The sequence below is a fragment of the Squalius cephalus genome (genome assembly GCF_949319135.1).
Source record: "Squalius cephalus genome assembly, chromosome: 21".
Lineage (NCBI taxonomy): Eukaryota > Metazoa > Chordata > Actinopteri > Cypriniformes > Leuciscidae > Squalius > Squalius cephalus.
In genome coordinates, this window is record NC_137142.1 from 28,370,842 (window position 1) to 28,391,639 (window position 20,798).

The following is a 20,798-nucleotide window of genomic DNA, read 5'->3' on the forward strand; positions in this document are numbered from 1 at the left end:
GGGTGTGTGTCCTTTCTGCTGTCCTCAGTGTCTTCACAGAATCATCTGCAATTCAGAATGAGCCTGCCAACATCAAACATTTGGAAACAGCGCCATATCAGCACATACTGTTAATTACTGGTATATGAACAGGATGCTCAATGCTCAAAAGCCACATTTATTGTCCAATCTGCTTCTTCTACATTAGCATAACTATGCAAAGCTGCACTATAACAAATCAATTAAAGATCATTTATTATTTAACTCATATGTTGAGCATGAAGGACCACCTTTCAAATGAAGGTTAACAAAAACAGTTACAGTGATAAATCTGGCAGTCATTGGGGACCAAGCACTCATGCAGACAATTAGATGATACAATGGAAATGTATCTTTTCAAACACAGTCCAGTTGGAATCAAATGGTTTAGTTGGTGTCAAAAGAGACCGCCAAATTCCAAATGAAATCCAGCTGTTGTGTGGATTAATGTTAAAATACTTCGATTTAGATGAATTGCGTGTCATATTTAAATTAGTGCAGTTATCATTTGCTGCTTAAAATTGTGTAAGGCCCTTTATTATGATTTTATTTATTTCTATAATAAATAGGCTACATGTGGCCTTCTAACATTTAAAACTTTAATGTGCAATGTTTTGTAGAACCGATTTAATAGGTAATTTACCAGTGGAGTAATTGCATTTAATCAAAAAAGAAAGGCCACCTACCCTATTAAATATGTTATCAGGGATAAAATACCACATAGAATCTGTTCCAAGCAATCATCATTCCAACCAATTCATTTTAAATGTGTTGTTAGTATCATCAAAATTCAGAACTTCAAACCCCCCCCCCCCCCCCCCCCCACCTTCTTTTGTAAACCAAAACTTTTTTTTTTATTATTCCAAATAAACCTTATCAATATTTTTGGAGGTGTGATTAGGCTATCTGCTAAAGATCTAAAGATACTGTCTTGGATTAAAATTTTTACAAATCTCTCTGAAACCAACTATTAAATATATATTTTTTGTTTTGGAAAAGTGAGGTGAAAAATTATTTTAATAAAATACTTTTAATTCGAATATTCTAAATATCATTCTATGTGTGGTTTAAGCAAATAATTTCACGATTAGATAAATTAAGATCCATCTTGTTGACTTTTTTTTAACCAGAAAAATTTAGTAGTAGCCTATACAGTACATAGACATAATAAATACAAAGAGTATTTTTTTTATGCTTTATTCAGTAACAGATAGGGTGACCACCCGTCCCGCGTAGCGCGTGCGCGCACAGCGTTTGAAGCCCAATTCACGCGTCACGCAAATTGAGACCGTGTCACGCATAATCTATGCTTGCTCAAAAAAAAGTTGGTCGCTCTATATACTCGAGCCCCAAGCAGACAAACAAACATTACTTGACATTTCAGCACGCTATTGTTGCCACACAAACCCCTCAGTTGAACTGCTGACTAGGTTGTTGTCAACTTTTTCGTTGTTGTCATGACAGCGCACGCACGCGCATACCAGACACACTTGGAAGGAAGGAACTTTCAGATGCGCGCTTTCCAATTCGAAAAATTCGAGAAAGAGACTGTCTGAAAGCCAACGCCATCATCAATTAAAAAGAGAAGGTGTGAGTACAAGAAACAAGAATGGGGAAATGAATATTTGTGGCTGAAAGGTGTTGAGGGGGATACCGAGAGGGCTTTTTGTGACCTTTGCAAAACGTCCTTCTCAATCGGACATGGAGGGAGGGGAATACGAGGTCAATCGTATTTTTTTTTAAATACTTTTTTTAACTGTTCCTGTGGTGTTGAGCAACTACAATTCCTGTTAATCCTATAAATTTATATTATAATTTATTAATTTATTAAAATTTATTTTTAAATAAATAAAATTAAATAGTAAATCTTAAGTGGAAGTACATCTGTCATTGATTGTTCAAAATATTATGAGTCTTTATTTAGAAAAAAAATACACATTGGTTGGCCTATTCATGAGCATACATCAAAAATTACACGTTTAGGAGAATAGGGCATTATTAATACTATGCAAGGTGGTATGTGCTAGAAATGGGTAAACCAGTGAGTCTGCCAGTGGGGCACCGCCGCGCCAGACAGTGTCCCACATTGTCCCTCAGAAACATACCCCTTGTCCACCCTTGGGCTTATTAGCAGGTGGTCACCCTAGTAACAGAACATACAACAATTAAATACAAAAATAATAGTAATACAAAACAATAAAAACAGCAAGAAAACCAATAAAAAAAAATAATAAAAAAAATATAAAATGTAGATAGATACCAATATTCATATTAATGATCCGTCTTCTTTACTCTTTACTTCCGTGCTCCTCTAATTACATAACACTTTTCAAAATAGTAGTCTCAATTCACGCATGAAAACAACAAAATACAATAGCATTTTAGCGCTTTCAGATATTATGTGTCATTTTATTAATAACTAGATACAGCAAAATCGTGTAAAACATCACAACATAAAGAACAAACTAGCTGAAAGTAGTGCACCCCCCTCCCCTCATTTTTTTTTTTACATGAACAACCTTAGAGAATAGAGATGCTTTAGCAGCCCCAAGAGGCCAGTGAATGCCTTGCTTGTGCTCGTGAGTCATCGAGCTCTACAATCCAGCTTACTTGAAAGTTGAAAGTGAAAATAGCTAATATGTAAAGCTAAATAGCAATGTTTATAGCTTCAGGAATCAGAATTGTAACTCAAGTTCAACAATCATTTCCATGTAAACGAAGCACACTTTCGTTTTTTACCTTCATTGAAATGAAAGCCAGAAAGCAGTGCTATCACTGACTAATACTATTAAAATATTTAATTAAGTAAATTAATTAAAATAAAGCCGAAACAAAGTATAAATATTATATTTGATAAAATTACATTTTATTTATTTAAACATACGTTTTATTACATTTTTAACTCGAACAAAATGTTGTCTAAACAATCAGGGTAACATGAGGGAAGATGCCCGCCTATTTAGAGATAGGTTTAGCATGTGCAGTATGATGATGATGAAACATTTGCTAATTTAGCTGTAATAGAACAAAATGTAAAACGATTCAAAGAGGCCATCTTACCCCACTACTGAGGTTTTACCCCATCCACCCTAACTGAAATAAGTTTTTAAAGAACTAGAATTATAAAACGGAAATGAAAATAAATCCTATTCAAAATTGTAATAATATTGTTTCCCTTATGTGATCAAAAAAGTGATGTTCAGAACATATTCTCATGTAATAATAATAACAACAACAACAAATGTTTAAGGGTATTTTTTTTTATTATTACTATTATTTTTTATGTCAAACAAGCAATGCGCAATAAAAAAAAAATTATACAGTGAAAGGCACATGTGTTCTTGGCTGTTGACATTTACCGTCAGGCACCGATGGGACAGCCTGGGGTCCTTTGAGCAGGAGGCTATCGGCACGGGTGTGTTACATTACAGTCTCCTTCATTTCGCCCTCCAACTGGCTAGACCCTCCACATTGGCTCAGCGCTGGGAATAACTTAAGCAGGCGTACTTGAATACCTCCACTCCGCTCATTTTGACAGGTAAGTCAGTGTGAGAAGCATGAATCATATATTACGACATATCAGCTTCGGAGTTGTTAATTTGCTTGCTTTCTACTTAGTGCTAGCACATTAGCTCGCGTTAGCCGAATCACTCCAAGCTCGGACTATCGGCCTGTTCTAGTGTCACACAGCAGCACTCAGCCCGAGATCTGCCATAGCGTGACATGAGCTCGAGTCAGCAGCTTTACAGCCTCATCTACAGTGTGTGAGCCTCCGCAGACTGCCATGAGTGCAGCCTCACACTCACAGTAACGTTACTAGAGCCGCCTGACCTGTCTCAAACAGATCCTTTTTGGTGATATTGTGTCTGTTTTGCTTAAGATTTAACCATAGTTCGTGCTGTAAGTTAACATTTTCTGGGTTTGTTCTAAGTGTTACATGCGGGTTTCCTTCGGGTAGTTAAAATGTGGAAGGAGATCCGCAAATAGCCTTGCCCTTACTTTGCCCTTTATAATAAAGCAGTTCTCAAACCCCAGCTGAATTTATTATTAATCGATAAGATTCCTGCACGTACATTTCCCCCCCTAGGCTTTCAGTTTTTAAGTTAGAAGGACTAGTATGGAATTTGTTCTATGCTGGAAGAATATTTCATCTGCAGCTGTAGTTCAGCCTACTACTTCCTGGACAGAAAGGCATAGAAACGCCTGTCATGTCTATAGGACCAGACATTCCTACTACATTACCTGTGTGATAAAGGTCACAGTGATGAATTATATTGTGACATGAGAAATATTGAGCTCTTTTTAGATGTATAATTGTAGTCTATTTCCTAATCTGGTTGTCTTCACATTATTGACAGTGCTTGCCAGGCACAATTGTCCTGCTATTCTCCACCATTCTGGTTAGATGTTTTTTCCCATGAGTGTTAAAGCCTGGGAGACTGGATTAGACCAGATTGGTCAGTGAACCATGAAATCAGAATGAACAATTCTTATTTTTGTATGTTATTTTGTATATTTATTGTAAATGAAATTCATGTGACCTCGTGATCTTTAAAATAACTTCTCCCTCTTGCAGCGACATCTCTTCTCTGGTGATGTGTTTACTGGCGCGAGGGCCGGACAACCTGTCACTCTTTTCCCTTTTTTGTGTCAAATATGGCTTTTTAGGAACATACATTATGGATAATTGGTCAAAAAATAAATCTTTTAAATCTGATTCTGTTGCATAGAACTGAATGAAGAATAATATATTTATTTAATATTAATTTATTACATTTTTAATACATTAAATATTTAAAAAAAACAACTTTAAGTATTTTCGGTTTCGGTTTTCAGCCAAGTGCTTCCTGAAGTTTCGGTTTTGGTTTCGGCCCAGAATTCACATTTCGGTGCATCTCTACATATTTCTACTGTGAGCACAGCTTTACAGGGGTAGAAATAAAAAAAATCATGTAATCAATGTCTACATAATTTTGCATGCGGAGTTGTGATCTTTTATTTATTTATTTTACATCTATTTGCACATCTAATGCATTGTGAGTGGTCTCTTTGGTATTCCATGATGAAATGAATTGATCTCTCTGCATTTATTCAACCATTTCGACCAGTGGTGTCCAAACCTGCTCCTGAAGGGCCACTGTCCTGAATTTAGCTCCAATTTGCCTCAACACACCTGCCTGGAAGTTTCCAGTATGTTTAGTAAGACCTTGCTTATCTGGTTCAGGTGTGTTTAATTGGGTTTGGAGCTAAACTCTGCAGGACAGTGCCCTTCCAGGAGCAAAATTGGACACCCCTGATTTAGACACCGCCTTTATACTGTGTTGTTCCTCATACACAGCCAACAGAAAACAAGCATTTGAACATTTGTTTTATGCAGTCCTTATACCAAAAACTAAAGCCTAGGCTTGCTGTTTTTTTATTTGGTGTCTCCACCCCTCACCTCCAGTCACATAATTGCTTCTCATGCTGACTTGTGCACACATGTTGCACACTTGTAGGTCACTGTGGAGTGCGTCACTTCCCGTCTCAGTGACTCAGTTAGGTGTGGCCTGCTGTCAGTTCAGATTAGCTTGAGTAGAGCAGCTGCATTCAGGCTGGGGCATTTATCAAACTGATATGACACTGTCTCTCTACGATTAACCATGGAAAGCTAGAGAAACCGTAGACCACCCAAAACGTCCGAAAACTATTGAATGGCTCAGATCAATTGTTACCATTTAAATGTGTTGGTCTGCTGTATTCTGAACAGGTGTATTAATGTTACGATGTTCTCCTGACCCACTAATTATTCCCACATGTTTTTTGTTTTTTTTAAATAGATAAAATGGCTGTTCCCCCAACATATGCTGATCTTGGCAAGTCTGCCAAAGACATCTTCAACAAAGGATATGGTAACGTTTTTAAAACTCCACTGCTTCATGTGAAAAATTACCATTAGTTTTCTCTTTTTCTCTGTAATCGTTTCCTTTGGTTTATTTTCTGAAAGGTTTCGGTATGGTGAAGCTCGATGTCAAGACAAAATCAAGCAGTGGAGTGGTGAGACTTTTATTTTCATTTAATATGTAACCACTGCTTTTGTCACTTCCTGGGTGTTTAATTCAAAACACATTCGTTTATTCCATATACATCATGTAGCCTATTCCTTATGTTGGTGCATTTAACACAAAACCACTGTGACTTATTGGATAAAGCAAAACGCCTGCTCCCTGAATATGATCTGAAATATTTCTCTTTCCTGTCTCTATAGGAATTTAAGACCTCTGGTTCCTCCAACACTGACACCAGCAAAGTGGTGGGCAGCCTGGAAACCAAATACAAGAGGTCTGAGTATGGTCTGACCTTCACAGAGAAGTGGAATACTGACAACACCCTGGGCACAGAGATCACCATTGAAGACCAGGTCTGAATGCAGTTTGATTCATTGAATGGTCACCAATCTTGGTGTATTTCTTTTAGCGTGGATAATAATTGGGTTTGTCACTTTTTCCAGATTGCAAAGGGACTGAAGCTGACCTTTGACACAACCTTCTCACCAAACACAGGGTAAATAATTCCTTTTCTCCACTGGCACCAAAGCTTCAGATTTGGATGGAAACACTGATTTCTCTGTGCACGTGTTTAGTTGAGTCATGGGAGATGCTATATTGTCTCTCACGGTGGACTGTAAATCAATACTGTATTGAGCAATTCAAGCGCCGCCATGTGACAAAGTTAGCTGTTTTGTTGTGCATTGATGCATATCTCAAGGTTACTTTCACACAAGCTGGACATCGCAGTCCTCATGTTCTGAGAACTGTAAATCGTTCAGGAGAGTGGCACCTGTCTGGTGTCATTAGGGTCTGTGCTCTCAGATGACAGTCGCGCTGACATGGCCTTTGCTGATGTATAGGCTCATGTAGCTCACGGTTGGGGCTTTGTATCGTGTAGCAGAGGAGTGAAGAGCAGTGTGTGTCTGAGCAAGTTATTGATGTATTCACCATTATACATTGTTCAAAAGTTTATGGTTATAAATAACCTAAATAATAGACATATAAATGTCTTTACTGTCATTTGTTTTTAGCAATTTAATGCATCCTTGCAGAATAAGTGTTAATTTCTTTCTAAAAACAACAAAAAAACACTCCAAATTTTGAATGGTAGTGTATTTCACCAGCACTGCTGTTTGCTCTGTTTTATTGTGCAGACAATGCAAAATGGACTGGTTTTTGCTAGCCTCAGTATAAGCTGTGACTTCAGCTTTAAGTTGCTTATAAATGGTGCAATGAATGAAATGGTATGACCAAGGCATGACTTTATGTCCTTCACTACGGAATCTGGATTTGAATTTGGATTGTCTTGAAATCAGATGTTTTGGATCATGATGGATGCAAATTATTATTTTACATTGTTGGCCTAGTAGATGATTTATGGTGCAGTCCCAAATAGTAGTTGAACTGAATAAGTATAAACACGTATTTATAATTAAATATCACACCATGTGGCATTTATTTTTAAGCGATCTCGTAAGCATACTTTTCAAGCTAAATATTCACAAAAGTTTGACAGGTTTAAAAAAGAAAACAGTTAATATGCAAAATTAAGACAAAGTGTTGTAACTCTTTCTGATTGTCCAATGTTAGTGGATCATATTCATAGAAAATGTGATGAACTACACTGACTTTATACATGCACTAAAATCAGCTGGGTAAAAAACTGGCTTAGTAGTATTGTGTAACTTAGTAGTAAATGGAGTAGTATTGTTATTGTTAACTAAAACAATTACAAAATGAAATGTTTTCATTAATTGAAATTAAGCTGAAAGAAAATAAGAATATAAAAATTAGAAGAAATTTTGCTTTGGCCGCAAACTGAAGTAAAATAAGTAAAGCTAAATAGAAAAACAAAACAAAAAACGATAGAAGCATAAAACTAAAGTTAAAATGCAAAATAAATGGAAATATAAACATAAAAGCAAATTCAAAATATAAATACTGTAATAGTATATCAATATTACTAAAAGAGGTGGTCTAGAATTTAGTTATTTGCTGCTTGATTTGGTATGTTATCTAAAGCAGTGAAATTGATATTTTTAGTGTGCTTTTATTATCCAAATGCTTTCCAAGAGAACTGCATGATTATTTCAAAATGATTTGTTACATAAATGTATCACTTGTTTGAAGGGAGGGAACATTAACAACCTAAACAGTTTATATTTCTGCAGATCAGAATTTTGGTTTAATCCATATGTTTAAAAATCATCTTGTAAACAAATGTAATTTCACTAAAGAGGATGCTAAATTGTGTTTTCCTTCATGAACAGAAAAAAGAGTGGAAAAGTCAAGACCGCATACAAGCGCGAGTACGTGAACCTGGGCTGTGATGTTGACTTCGACTTTGCCGGCCCGACCATTCACGGCGCTGCAGTGGTGGGCTATGAGGGATGGCTCGCTGGTTACCAGATGTCCTTCGACACTGCCAAGTCCAAGATGACCCAGAACAACTTTGCTGTAGGCTACAAAACGGGAGACTTCCAGCTGCACACTAACGTGTAAGTCCTGAAGAGGTCACTACATCATTCTAAGTGCATGTGACTTGGACCTGGTTTATTTTAGTGGAGGGAAGTGTTGATATAATGAGAAATTATCTACACAGAGCTGGCTTAGACGTCAGGAATTTTACTATGTTTTCCCTGGAATGATGCATTGAGTTTCTATAAATATGCCAGGCCATTGGCAACCTGGACAAATGAAAGGATTTTTTTTTTATGATAATAATGTACAATTATTAAATATTGAGATTTAACATTAAAGTCATGGGAACTTCTAGTTAAGATGCACATTTTTTCTCTCTCTAAAATATTTTGTGTCTAGTAATTATTCTTTGTGAGTGCAATCTTTATAAAATCTGAATTGCAAGAAAAGCTCTTTGTAGAATTGTCCTGAGTTAATGTGCATTTATAAATTATTCATTTATTGCAGTTCAAAGGTGCAATGTGTAACTTTTGGCCCTTGGTTAAACTAAACTGCATTAATTTTGTCTCCCTCCAGTAATGATGGCTCAGAGTTTGGTGGCTCCATCTACCAGAAAGTGAGTGATAAACTGGAGACAGCGGTGAATCTGGCCTGGACAGCAGGAAACAACAGCACTCGCTTCGGCATTGCTGCCAAGTATCAGCTGGACAAAGACGCCTCCATCTGTGTGAGTAAACTCTTATTGCTTTTACGGAAATCACAAGTTAGGGCACCTGTTTGTTTCTCCATCTGAACCCATAAAACTACATTTCTAGGGGCCATTTACACTACACCATTTACACGACAACAGCGTTTTGGGGTGTTCAGACTATAGCAGGGGTGGGGAACGTCGGTCCTGGAGAGCCACTGTCCTGCAGAGTTTAGCTCCAACCCTGATAAAAACTCATCTGATTGTAGCCTTAATGATCCTAAAGACATTGATTAGCTGGTTCAGGTGTGTTTGATTAGGGTTGGAACTAAACTCTGCAGGACAGTGGCTCTCCAGGACCGACGTTCCCCACCCCTGGTCTATAGGCACGTTGTTTCTTTACAAAGTGACATCGCCAACTACTGGCCTGGCAGCAGAATACAGCATTTTTTGTCGTTTTCGCGAATCCGTGTGAACGGGGATCATTTTGACAGCGTTGTCGTCTGTATGTGAAAAATGCAAAGGAAAAACTTTTCCATTTTTAGTACATCGTTGTTGTGTAAATGTACCCTAAATGTACATTTCTCCATAAATAGAAATGGTTGAAGGGAGCATCGAATTAATAATGCATTCTGCTGGTTTCTCCAAATTATTATTTTTCATTATTATTAATCTTCACTGTCCTTTATGCCATGAAAATGTGCATTTGCACTGCAAATAAATGCATACAGGAACGTTTGGATAAATTTCACAGCCAAGGCCAAAAAGGCAGAGCTTTATTTTATAGCATCTTACAAAACAACCAAGCAGTGTTTTTCATCATGACATTTAGAGGAAATGGGTGTTTACACAGAAATTACAGTAAGAGGACACAATGTATCCCACTCTCAATTGTTGATCAATAGTTCTCATTCACAGCCAAAGATGTGTGATGATTGACCATGACAAAGTTTAATGCCGCTATGATGCAACAAAAGAAAGCCCCAGATTTCCATTGGCCATCAGAGCAGACATATTTTAGTACAGCTTTTATATCGATTCTTTACACTGTATTTGGCAACGACCCATTGCCAAAGATCTGTGCCCGTGTGCTGTTGAGGATCAGATGGCAGCTCTGTGAACCGAAGTGCCATTCATAAGGCACTACTAAAAGTACAGCTTTTGTTTAAGAGACTGGAAGTCAGACTCCTCATGAATGTGAATGTTACATTTGGCTTTGCATGCTCACACTTATGTCTTCAGAAATGAGTCAACGTTTTCTCTCATTTCAACAGGCTAAAGTGAATAACACCAGCCTTGTCGGTGTTGGTTATACTCAGACCCTGAGACCAGGTACAGTCTTGCATTTTCTCTTTTATTCACACATGAGAATTTCTGTTTTTTGTATTCCTCAATAGTTTATAGTTGGTATCTGTTCACCACAAAATATGCTTGACTTCAGCTTTGTAGACTGATAAAAACAAGTTGATTTGGAAACAGGAAACATCACCCTTTTAATAATTTAGTTTTTATGTAGACTTCTGCATTTATGTAGTTAGGATGCTGTAAAACAGGGTTCCTCAAATCCTGCAGAGTTTAGCTCTAACCCTGATCAAACTCGCCTGCGATTTCCTAGTAACTCTGAAAACTGTGATTGGCTTGTCCAGGTGTGTTCGATTAGGGCTGGAACTAAACTCTGCAGATCAGGAACCCTGCTGTAAAAGGTCCTGTGATTAAATCTGTGGTGGTTTTTCAGGCATCAAGTTGACCCTCTCGGCCCTGGTTGATGGAAAGAGCATCAATTCCGGTGGCCACAAGCTGGGCTTGGGCCTGGAGCTGGAGGCCTAAACCTGCTCCTGCTTAACATCAGGGACAAGGGAATATCAGAGAAATCTGGCCTTAAATCTAACTCCAACAGCAACCAGCAGGGGGATTCAGGATGGGATGGGAGCAAAGGCTCATCAAAAGCGATCATGTCATGGTGTTTCTTTTCCTCCCCTTCTGGTCCAAATGCACTTGTTTGTATCTGTAGTTCTCTTATAGACATTCAGCTACAAATCATGTTCTTCATCTGTCTCCAGCACTGCCACAGTAATTCAATACTCTCTGGGACGGAGGGAATCTGTGGCTTCCTGTTGTTCTTTTCTCAGTAAGACGGTGGTGGGTTTGTGACAAAACTGTCCCTGATTTCATCATTTGTATTGTATCTGATATTCCTTAGTCGTCTGAATGCGATCATGCAACAACTTAACTCTATATTAAAGGTTATACCTGCTATTATTTAAAAACTGTTATACCGTTTTCTTCTTTCCATGCACGCAAGGATGAGCTTAAGCAGTTTACTTTTCCTTCGGCAGCCATCCAGAGTAACCGTTGTACATGAAGTCTGCCCTTGAACTGAGCAGTTTTTGGGTAGGCTAAAAGGGAGATGAACGCTGGTGCTCCTGGCCTTTTGTTTTCATTTGCAGCACAGACGAGTTCAGTACCTTTAGCTCCCGGTGTTGCATTATGACCCTGGTTCCCTGAGGCCAAGCTTTCACAATACCTCAGAGGTCCTTATGTGTATGTTTGAACTTTTCAATAAACTATTTAAACTGATTTATGATACAGTTCTTCTTGATTACAAAGCAAATGTGTTTTCATGTATAAACTCTAGCTCAGAAACGTGTTAGCAACCCAAAAAATGGTCCTGCAGATCTGTGTTTTAACAGGATTGTGGACATGCAGCAGAGGAAAAATAGTGCTAAATGTTCACAACCGTTATTTGAAGCAAATTTAACGGGCTTATTCACTTTTGAAAGGTAGAATAAAAGCTTCTCGTATCTTTTGCGGTTCGGTCAAAAATATTCAGTATTTGGGCAGAAATGAATGTCACTTGCTAAAACATGGTACACTGCTTGGTTTCTGTCTTAAGGTTTCATATCTGATATTCTCCACCCATTTGTGTTGACCTATTGAACATAACTTGATTAAAATGGATGTTTTATATTCCTGAGTAATTAGGCAAACAAGGACAGTTTTAGTTACGGTTACTGGAGAAATGCTATTGTGCATTTGAAAATTTTTCATTTTTCCTTATTTTATGTAATCTACATAAATGTCTGTTTTGAGTCTATACAATTCATGGTAATAGTAATTGTATTCTTTTGTAGAAGGTTTACTTTAATACTTAAAAAAAATTATACTGTCTTTGGTCAGCATCTTACACTGTTCAAATTTTTGGGGTCGGAACAAATTTTTTTAAATGTTTTTGAAAGTCTGTTATGTTCACCAAGGCTGCATTTATTTGCTAAAAAAACTATTGCGAAATTGTACAAGTTTAAAATTGCCGTTTTCTGTTTTGATGTTTTTTAAAGTGAAATTTATTCCTGTGATTGTAAAGCTGAATTTTCAGCATCATTACTCCAGCCTTCAGTGTCACATGATCCTTCAGAAATCATTCTCATATGCTGATGTGCTGCCTAAGATTACTACATTTCTTACCAATATTGAAAACATCTTAACACTTTTGTGGAATCTGATACATTTTTATCAGAATTATTTTATGAATAGAAAGTTCAAAAGAACATTGTTTGAAATGGAAATCTTTTTTAACATTACAAATGTTACAAAAGTCTTGACCGTCACTTTTGATCAACTTAATACATCCTTACTGACCCCAAACTTTTGAAGTGTTTATGTGGGACCTCAGATTAAGATGATATATTTAAGCTTCAACAAAGTAGAGACATTAAAAATATTAAGCAGTCTTGTAGGGTTTTTCTGGGTAAGTCTTAAGTGAGTTCTTAGGTAAACATGTACAATAATTAAATGCCTTATGATCCTTTATAGATGAATAGCTTCAATGTTGACTAAAGAGAATATGTAAGTGCTGGTTGGCAAGTGTTGGAACCAAGGATAAGAAGTGGAGCATCACACACCCCATTAAACAGTTTACAAAACTCAGTAGGCCTATTGTAGTTCCTCTGTAGGAAAATCGCTTGAATGAATACACTTGGAAACACTGATATGCTGGAATATTTATTAAGTTAATATATAGCACTATTTTAATACATACATATGGCTGATCAGATGTAGCAAAATAAAATCTTATACATTCCTCAAGATTCACACATTCATCATGTACACGTAGATCACAGTGTACGCATGCATCTGCATCAGAAACATCAGACTTCCAGAAAGTAATTTCTAAATTTCATGCTCAACTGAGATCATCTGAGTAATTTATATTGCATTCATCAAGGAAGCTTACTTAAACAGTTTTCTCATTCTCTTTTCTCAAGGCATTTTTTCTTAGGCATTTTTTCTGCTGTTATCCTACACTACATTAGTGGGTTTAGTTGTTTCTTCTGGACCTTTGGTGTCCACGCTGTCCTTCTTGCTGCTCTCTTTGACCTGCTCTGTCTTCTCCAGAGCTTTAGCTTCTGTTTTGGTTGACGTCTTCACTTCATGTTCACCACTGTCTGATTCTTTGTCTTTTGGGACAGTTTCTTCACTTTTAACATCTTTGCTGGTTCCACTGCCGTTGGTCATCACACTCTCCTCTTCTTCAGCTTTCTCAGGCGTCTTCACTTTATCTTCTTTAGTATCCTTTTGCTCAGGCTTTGCATCAGATTTTGTTTCCTTGGCTTTGGGGGATTGATTACTCAGAGTTTCATCAACCTGTTTCTCTGTGACTTTAACTTCCCCTCCGCTTGTCACACTTTCCACACTGCTGTCGCTTTTACTGTCCTCCTGTTTCTGTGACTTTTCAGGTTGTGATTTTTCTTCTGTAACTTTTGAAAGGTCCTCTTGTGCCTCTTTTGTTTCTTTAGGCTTAGCAAGTTCAACCTTTTCAGTTTTGACACTGTCGCTTTTGCTGTCCTCCTGTATCTGTGACTTTTCAGGTTGTGATTTTTCTTCTGTAACTTTTTTCGAAACGTCCTCTTGTGTCTCTTCTGTTTCTTTAGGCTTAGCAAGTTCAACCTCTTCTGTTTTGACGCTGTCTACACTGTCACTTTTGAGGTCCTCCTGTATCTGTGACTTTTCAGGTTGTGATTTTTCTTCTGTAACTTTTGAAACATCATCTTGTGTCTCTTCTGTTTCTTTGGGCTTAGCAAGTTCAACCTCTTTTGTTTTGATGCTGTCTACACTGTCGCTTTTGCTGTCCTCCTGTTTCTGTGACTTTTCTTCCGTAACTTTTTTTGAAGCGTCCTCTTGTGTCTCTTCTGTTTCTTTGGGCTTAGCAAGTTCAACCTCTTTTGTTTTGACGCTGTCTACACTGTCGCTTTTGCTGTCCTCCTGTATCTGTGACTTTTCAGGTTGTGATTTTTCTTCCGTAACTTTTTTCGAAACGTCCTCTTGTGTCTCTTCTGTTTCTTTAGGCTTAGCAAGTTCAACCTTTTCTGATTTGACGCTGTCTACACTGTCACTTTTGAGGTCCTCCTGTATCTGTGACTTTTCAGGTTGTGATTTTTCTTCCGTAACTTTTGAAACATCATCTTGTGTCTCTTCTGTTTCTTTAGGCTTAGCAAGTTCAACCTTTTCTGTTTTGACGCTGTCTACACTGTCACTTTTGCTGTCCTCCTGTATCTGTGACTTTTCAGGTTGTGATTTTTCTTCCGTAACTTTTTTTGAAGCGTCCTCTTGTGTCTCTTCTGTTTCTTTAGGCTTAGCAAGTTCAACCTTTTCTGATTTGACGCTGTCTACACTGTCACTTTTGAGGTCCTCCTGTATCTGTGACTTTTCAGGTTGTGATTTTTCTTCCGTAACTTTTGAAACATCATCTTGTGTCTCTTCTGTTTCTTTAGGCTTAGCAAGTTCAACCTTTTCTGATTTGACACTGTCTACACTGTCGCTTTTGCTGTCCTCCTGTTTCTGTGACTTTTCAGGTTGTGATTTTTCTTCCGTAACTTTTTTTGAAACATCATCTTGTGTCTCTTCTGTTTCTTTAGGCTTAGCAAGTTCAACCTTTTCAGTTTTGACGCTGTCTACACTGTCACTTTTGAGGTCCTCCTGTATCTGTGACTTTTCAGGTTGTGATTTTTCTTCCGTAACTTTTTTTGAAGCATCCTCTTGTGTCTCTTCTGTTTCTTTAGGCTTAGCAAGATCAACCTCTTTTGTTTTGACGCTGTCTACACTGTCGCTTTTGCTGTCCTCCTGTTTCTGTGACTTTTCAGGTTGTGATTTTTCTTCTGTAACTTTTGAAATGTCCTCTTGTGTCTCTTCTGTTTCTTTAGGCTTAGCAAGTTCAACCTCTTTTGTTTTGACGCTGTCTACACTGTCGCTTTTGCTGTCCTCCTGTTTCTGTGACTTTTCAGGTTGTGATTTTTCTTCTGTAACTTTTGAAATGTCCTCTTGTGTCTCTTCTGTTTCTTTGGGCGTAGCAAGTTCAACCTCTTTTGTTTTGATGATGTCTACACTGTCGCTTTTGCTGTCCTCCTGTTTCTGTGACTTTTCAGGTTGTAATTTTTCTTCTGTACCTTTTTTGGAAATGTCCTCTTGTGTCTCTTCTGTTTCTTTAGGCTTAGCAAGTTCAACCTTTTCAGTTTTGACGGTGTCTACACTGTCACTTTTGCTGTCCTCCTGTTCCTCTGACTTTTCAGGTTGTGATTTTTCTTCTGCAGCTTTGGAAAGGTTTTCTTGTGTCTTTTCTGTTTCTTTAGGCTTGATACTTTCACTTTTTTCTGTTTTCACATTGTCTACCAGTTCAGCAACTTTGCTATCTTTAACGGACTCCTCAGGTTTTTGTTCCTTTTCCAATTTCTTAGATTGAGCCTCTTGCTTCTTCTCCACAGGTTTCTCTGTTAGTTTGCTATCCTCTTGGTGTTTTTCCAAAGGCTCAGATTGTTTTGTTTCTTCTTTTACAGTCTCAGAATTGTCTTCTTTTGCAGAGGTCTCCTGCTCTGTGTCCTCTCCAGTAGTCTGTTTTCCACTCTCAGCATGTTCAGCAGCTGCTGGTTTATCTGGTTTGGGAGAATCTTCCTCTACAGGTTGAACTGGAGTTGTTTCTTTCTCCTCCTCAGCTGATTTTTTAGTTGTGGATTCTTGAGGTGAGATTTTAGCATCTTTGTGTTTATCATCTTCTGTTCTTGGAGAAGTTACCTCCACAGTTTGTCCACTGGGCTTTGCGTTTACTTCAGTTGTTGCTTCAGGACTTTGTGGCTCCTGAGTTGGTTTGTCTTTTGGTCCAGTTTCTGATTTCTCTGGCATTTGTTGCTTTTCTAACATATCTGGTTTGGGGACATCTTTCTCTGTCTCTTTAGCTGGTTTATCTGTCTTTTTCACACGTTCTTCTTCAGGTCCATCAACTTTTCCATTCATGTCATCCTTCAGGTCTTTCTGCTCTGTGTCTTTTGTATCTGTTTCCTCACATTTATCTTGTTCATCAATGGCCTTTTCTGTAGAGCGTTGGGTTGATTCAGAGTCAGCATCTTTTTGTACCTCAGAATCAACTGGAGTTTTTTCAACTGGTTCATCCTCTTTTTGATCACTTGGTTTGACTTCAGTTTCTTCTGTCTCTATCTCAGGACTGTGTTCATCGCCGTTCTCCACAGCTGGTTCTTCAATATCTTCAGCTTCTTGAGGAGTTTCATCTTTCTCACTGCTCTCCTCATCTGGTTTGTCACCCTCTCTCCCATCCCCACTCTTCTCAGAGCCAGAGTCTGATATCTCCACATCTTCTCTGGTTGTCTCTGTTATAATCTCTTCAACAAATTTGTACTGAGGCTCTGCTTTTCGAGTTGCTCCCCCCTGCCTTTTGACACAAGGGAGAGTATAGATGGGTGACTGTCTGTAAATGTATGGTGCTGAAATATGTGCATCTGAGATTGTAGAGTACCTTGACTCTTCACCCTCCAAAAGTTTCCTGTAAAAAAAGAAAGAAAAAGGAAACAAAACAATTCAGAATAATATTTAGATTCATTATGCTCAACTAGTGACAACCCGTGCATTTTACATCTAAGCATTAAGAAACTATAAATCGTTTTTGACAACATTCTTTACAGTGCCGTCGCAGACCCTGATTTCATCAAGTACAAAATGTTCCTGCATCAACATCATTGTTGATTCTGGAACAACATTCCAATAACCAATCAGATTTGAGGGACATGTTCAGAGTTTATTTTAAGTTTAGGTTTATAACCAAGGTTAGATGCTTCTACATCAGTGTTAATCACCTATCATTTCCCTCTTATTTTAGGGGAAAGTTAATGGTAGGGTTATGTTTAGGGATAAGGTTATGATAACATTTTCGGACAGGAATGTTGTTCCAGGATCAACAAAACAAGTTGACCCAGGAACGCATCTAACATGGCAAAATCTGGACGTGCAGTGTCTCAGCCAAATTACAGTATTACTATTATATGGCAGTGACGGCACTGGAATGAATGTTATATAAAAAAAAGCTAGTTTCCATGATAAAGCTAGTTGCAGAGTTCTGTATATTTATCACAAGGGCTCATGAAGTAAAACCTCAGCAAGGTCATCTCTCAGTATCTCCTCTGTCATGGGATCAGTGACATGAATGTGGAGACGTTTGACATGTCAACCCTGAAGCCCTGCCAGTATGTATCGGACATTTCTAGTAATATTATAATTTGGTTCTGATGGCACTGTTATGAATCTTGTCAAAAATGTGTCCTATTTATTGTTTCTTAATGCAGAGGCTAACTCTCACAACACGGAAGCCGCCAACAAATTCATGAAATGACACATAATTCTGTTGAAACTTAAACTCACTGTAATCAAACAACAAATTAACTCATGAAAACTGGAATAAAAAGCACTTAGTAACGATTATTTGAAATACAAATTAGCATTCCTGTTTAATAAACATTTTAGTTATGTAGAACATATCTCGCTTAGTTCACGCTCTAATTCTGTATGTCATATAATGATTGTGCTGCAAGAAGGTTTCTGCAATGACATATCAAGACTAAACCTTCCAGGTACAAATAAAAAAATAGTAATTTGCACTGTAAAGGGATTGAAAAGAAATATTTTAATTGGATAAACATTTGTAACACTACAGACATAATCAGGAATTGAAAGCGACTAAAAATACATGAGCAAATGATGATAAATGAGATTATGATTTTTTTTTTCAGACCTGTTATGAAGACTTTGTTGGTCCTGAGAGTTTGCTATGAGGTCAACAGTAAAACAGTTTGTACTGTATAATCAAAATACTGTAATCAAAGACGTACCTGTAGGAATAAATTTCAGCATCCAGTGCCACTTTGACATTGAGAAGGTCCTGGTACTCCCTCACATGACTGCTCATGTCATATTTAGCATTTTTCAGCTCATATTCCAACTCTCTGATTGTGTCCTGCACCATGGACAAAAGAAGAAAACACAATGGAAGTGCATTAGAAAGAAAAGAAAAAGCCACATGACATGGTACTGAATTTTAGATTATGTAGAATTGATGTATAGTGCTCAGTGTTGGGGTAGCGCATTACAAGTAGCACGAGTTACGTCATCAGATTACATTTTCAAGTAACTAGAAAAGTAACATTACTTTTAAATTTAAAACAAAATGTCTCAAATAAGTAATTCAAGTTGTGTGCTTTGTATTCAATATTCCTCAAAATGACTAAAAACAGTGAAATGCAAACTCAGAATATTACGCAAAGGTGAGAAAAAGTAACGTAACATTTCTTTCCATAAAAAGTAACTAAGTAATGCGATTACTTACTTTTTTTTAGGGAGTAACATAATATTGTAATGCATTACTTTTAAAAGTAATTTTGCCCAACACTGATTTAAAAAGAATTGCTCTTATTTTAGATTTCCGCACACTGAATGATTAAAATATTTTAGGCTGAACAGTGCATCACATTATATATTCCTACCTGGAAGTGATGGATTTCAGCATTGTGCCGTTGCTCGAGGTCATACAGCTGCCTCTCCAGTGCTTCCCTCACACCTTTCACAGAGTCCAGCTCGCTGTTCTTGGACTGCAGCTGTCTCCGGTGTTCATTAATCTCTGCTTTAGTGGCCATGAGAGCTTCTCTGTTGACCTCAGCAGCTTTGGTCAGTTTGGCGAGCTGAGCTCGAAAGCGTTCCTCAGCATATCGGATGTCAGAGTCGGTGTGACCTTCAAGTTGCATCCTGATGTCCCTCAGAGCTGCAGTGACATCACTTCTACTAAAATCACTTATTTCTGCTGTCACATGAACTTCTTGGACTTGGGCCATCATTTCTGCTACCTCGCTCTCGTGGTTTTTCTTCAAGAATCCGATCTCCTCTTCGAGAGCTTTGGCTTTTCTGTCCATGTCTTGTTTGGTTAGGTATGCATCATTAATGCATTTCTTCAGTACTGAAATGCTGTCTTCAGCATCAACTCGACCACGAGTCTCTCTTTCATACTTCTCTCTCAAAGTGTCAAACTCTTCCTCCAGATTCTGACGGTTTATCTCAATCTGATGCTTTTGAAGGCCAATCTCATGAACTTGCTGCCTCAGACCATTAAGTTCTGATTCATACTCTTTGGACAGAGAGGAAGATGATTTTGCTCTGAGTCGAATGGCCTCAATTTCTTTCTCTAGAGCTATGTTTTGATTTTCCAGGTGATGAACCTTATCGATGAATCCCGCGAAGCGATCATTGAGCCCCTGCAGTAATTCTTTCTCACTCATTTTCCTCAGATTCATTCCACTTGCATATTTGTTTGAAAAATCTAAGCTATCGGCCGGTTTCGCGGCGAATTCGGTAAGGGTTTCATTACCTCTCAGTAGTGCTGTGGACTCAAGGCTAAAGGCAGACCTTGAGATGAGTTTCGATGAAGGACGCGGCGTTTGGTGCCGGTACTCTTCCCGTGTCCGGCCAGGTGAATGAAGAAAACGTTCCATTGTGAGGCTGGTGCGTTTTCCTTCGTAGCGTTCAGTGAAAATGCTTCCCTTTTTATACTGCAATAGATGCTAGGTTAGCTGAATAGAGCTGTCCATAGTACAGGTTAAAAGCTCAGAATCAGCTGTTCAGCATCCTGCGCATTCACTCACTCCTCCACTGATCTCCAGGGACCTGATGTGACGTCACACGAACTCCACTCGTCCGCAGATTCACAACTCATATTATTTCTAATATTTTGTTTAAGATACCGAAGCTGGAATAGATATACAAGATGTTGTAAAATGTAGCCTATAGCCTTAATGTCATATTTCAAAATCAGAAATTCTGAAAAAAAGAGGTCTATTATTTTTATCTGAGAAACTAAATAACCTACGAGGATAACAGGCTCATTCCACGAAAAATGGACTTTTCGTGCTGCGTGCGAATTATGGAGGTGGTCTTAAAGTAGGCTACGCTAGGCTATAGCCTATATTTTATAAGATTCAGATGCAGGCAACACACATTTGAACTATTTAATTAGTATTAGCCTACTTTATATGATACAGTAAAATTATGTAATTATTATTTGTTGTTTAATGTGTTTATTCATCTTTTCACAAGCAAATGTTTGCTCCATAGAGTGAACTTACCCTTATTACAATGATGTAGGCTTCAATTACATAAAAATGTCATAATGGCATAATCATCCTTTCAGGACTTTAACTCTTCAAGCAAGTAGGCTAACTACCAGCCTCATGTATGTATTTATTTATTTTTTAATCACATTATCAGTATAGGGGCTGATCTGTAAGTTAGTCAACCCTTACCATTACTGCCTACAGAAATAT

The 20,798-nt window shown here is 37.8% G+C and overlaps 2 protein-coding genes across 3 annotated transcripts; one reads left to right on the plus strand and one right to left on the minus strand.

Moving 5' to 3' along the window:
- Positions 1–1,504: 1,504 nt before the first annotated feature.
- vdac2 (voltage-dependent anion channel 2) lies at positions 1,505–11,733 on the plus strand. Its single transcript, XM_079854808.1, has 10 exons — positions 1,505–1,606; positions 3,384–3,556; positions 5,838–5,909; positions 6,005–6,054; positions 6,266–6,418; positions 6,509–6,561; positions 8,318–8,545; positions 9,045–9,195; positions 10,431–10,488; positions 10,892–11,733. The coding sequence occupies exons 3-10, from the start codon at positions 5,843–5,845 to the stop codon at positions 10,981–10,983; spliced, it is 852 nt and encodes a 283-aa protein (XP_079710934.1). The 5' UTR covers positions 1,505–1,606; positions 3,384–3,556; positions 5,838–5,842; the 3' UTR covers positions 10,984–11,733.
- A 1,417-nt stretch (positions 11,734–13,150) lies between these two features.
- Positions 13,151–20,167, minus strand: LOC307148956 (uncharacterized protein). 2 transcript variants are annotated; one of them, XM_079854926.1, is made up of 4 exons: positions 18,972–20,167; positions 18,321–18,445; positions 16,955–16,981; positions 13,151–16,870 (listed from the first exon to the last, which is right to left on the minus strand). In XM_079854926.1, exons 1-4 carry the CDS (start codon positions 19,968–19,970, stop codon positions 13,453–13,455), a joined length of 4,569 nt encoding a protein of 1,522 aa, XP_079711052.1. In that variant the 5' UTR covers positions 19,971–20,167; the 3' UTR covers positions 13,151–13,452. The 2 variants fall into 2 exon arrangements, with proteins under 2 accessions (XP_079711052.1, XP_079711051.1); XM_079854925.1 differs by having other exon boundaries at positions 13,151–16,981.
- Positions 20,168–20,798: the final 631 nt, after the last annotated feature.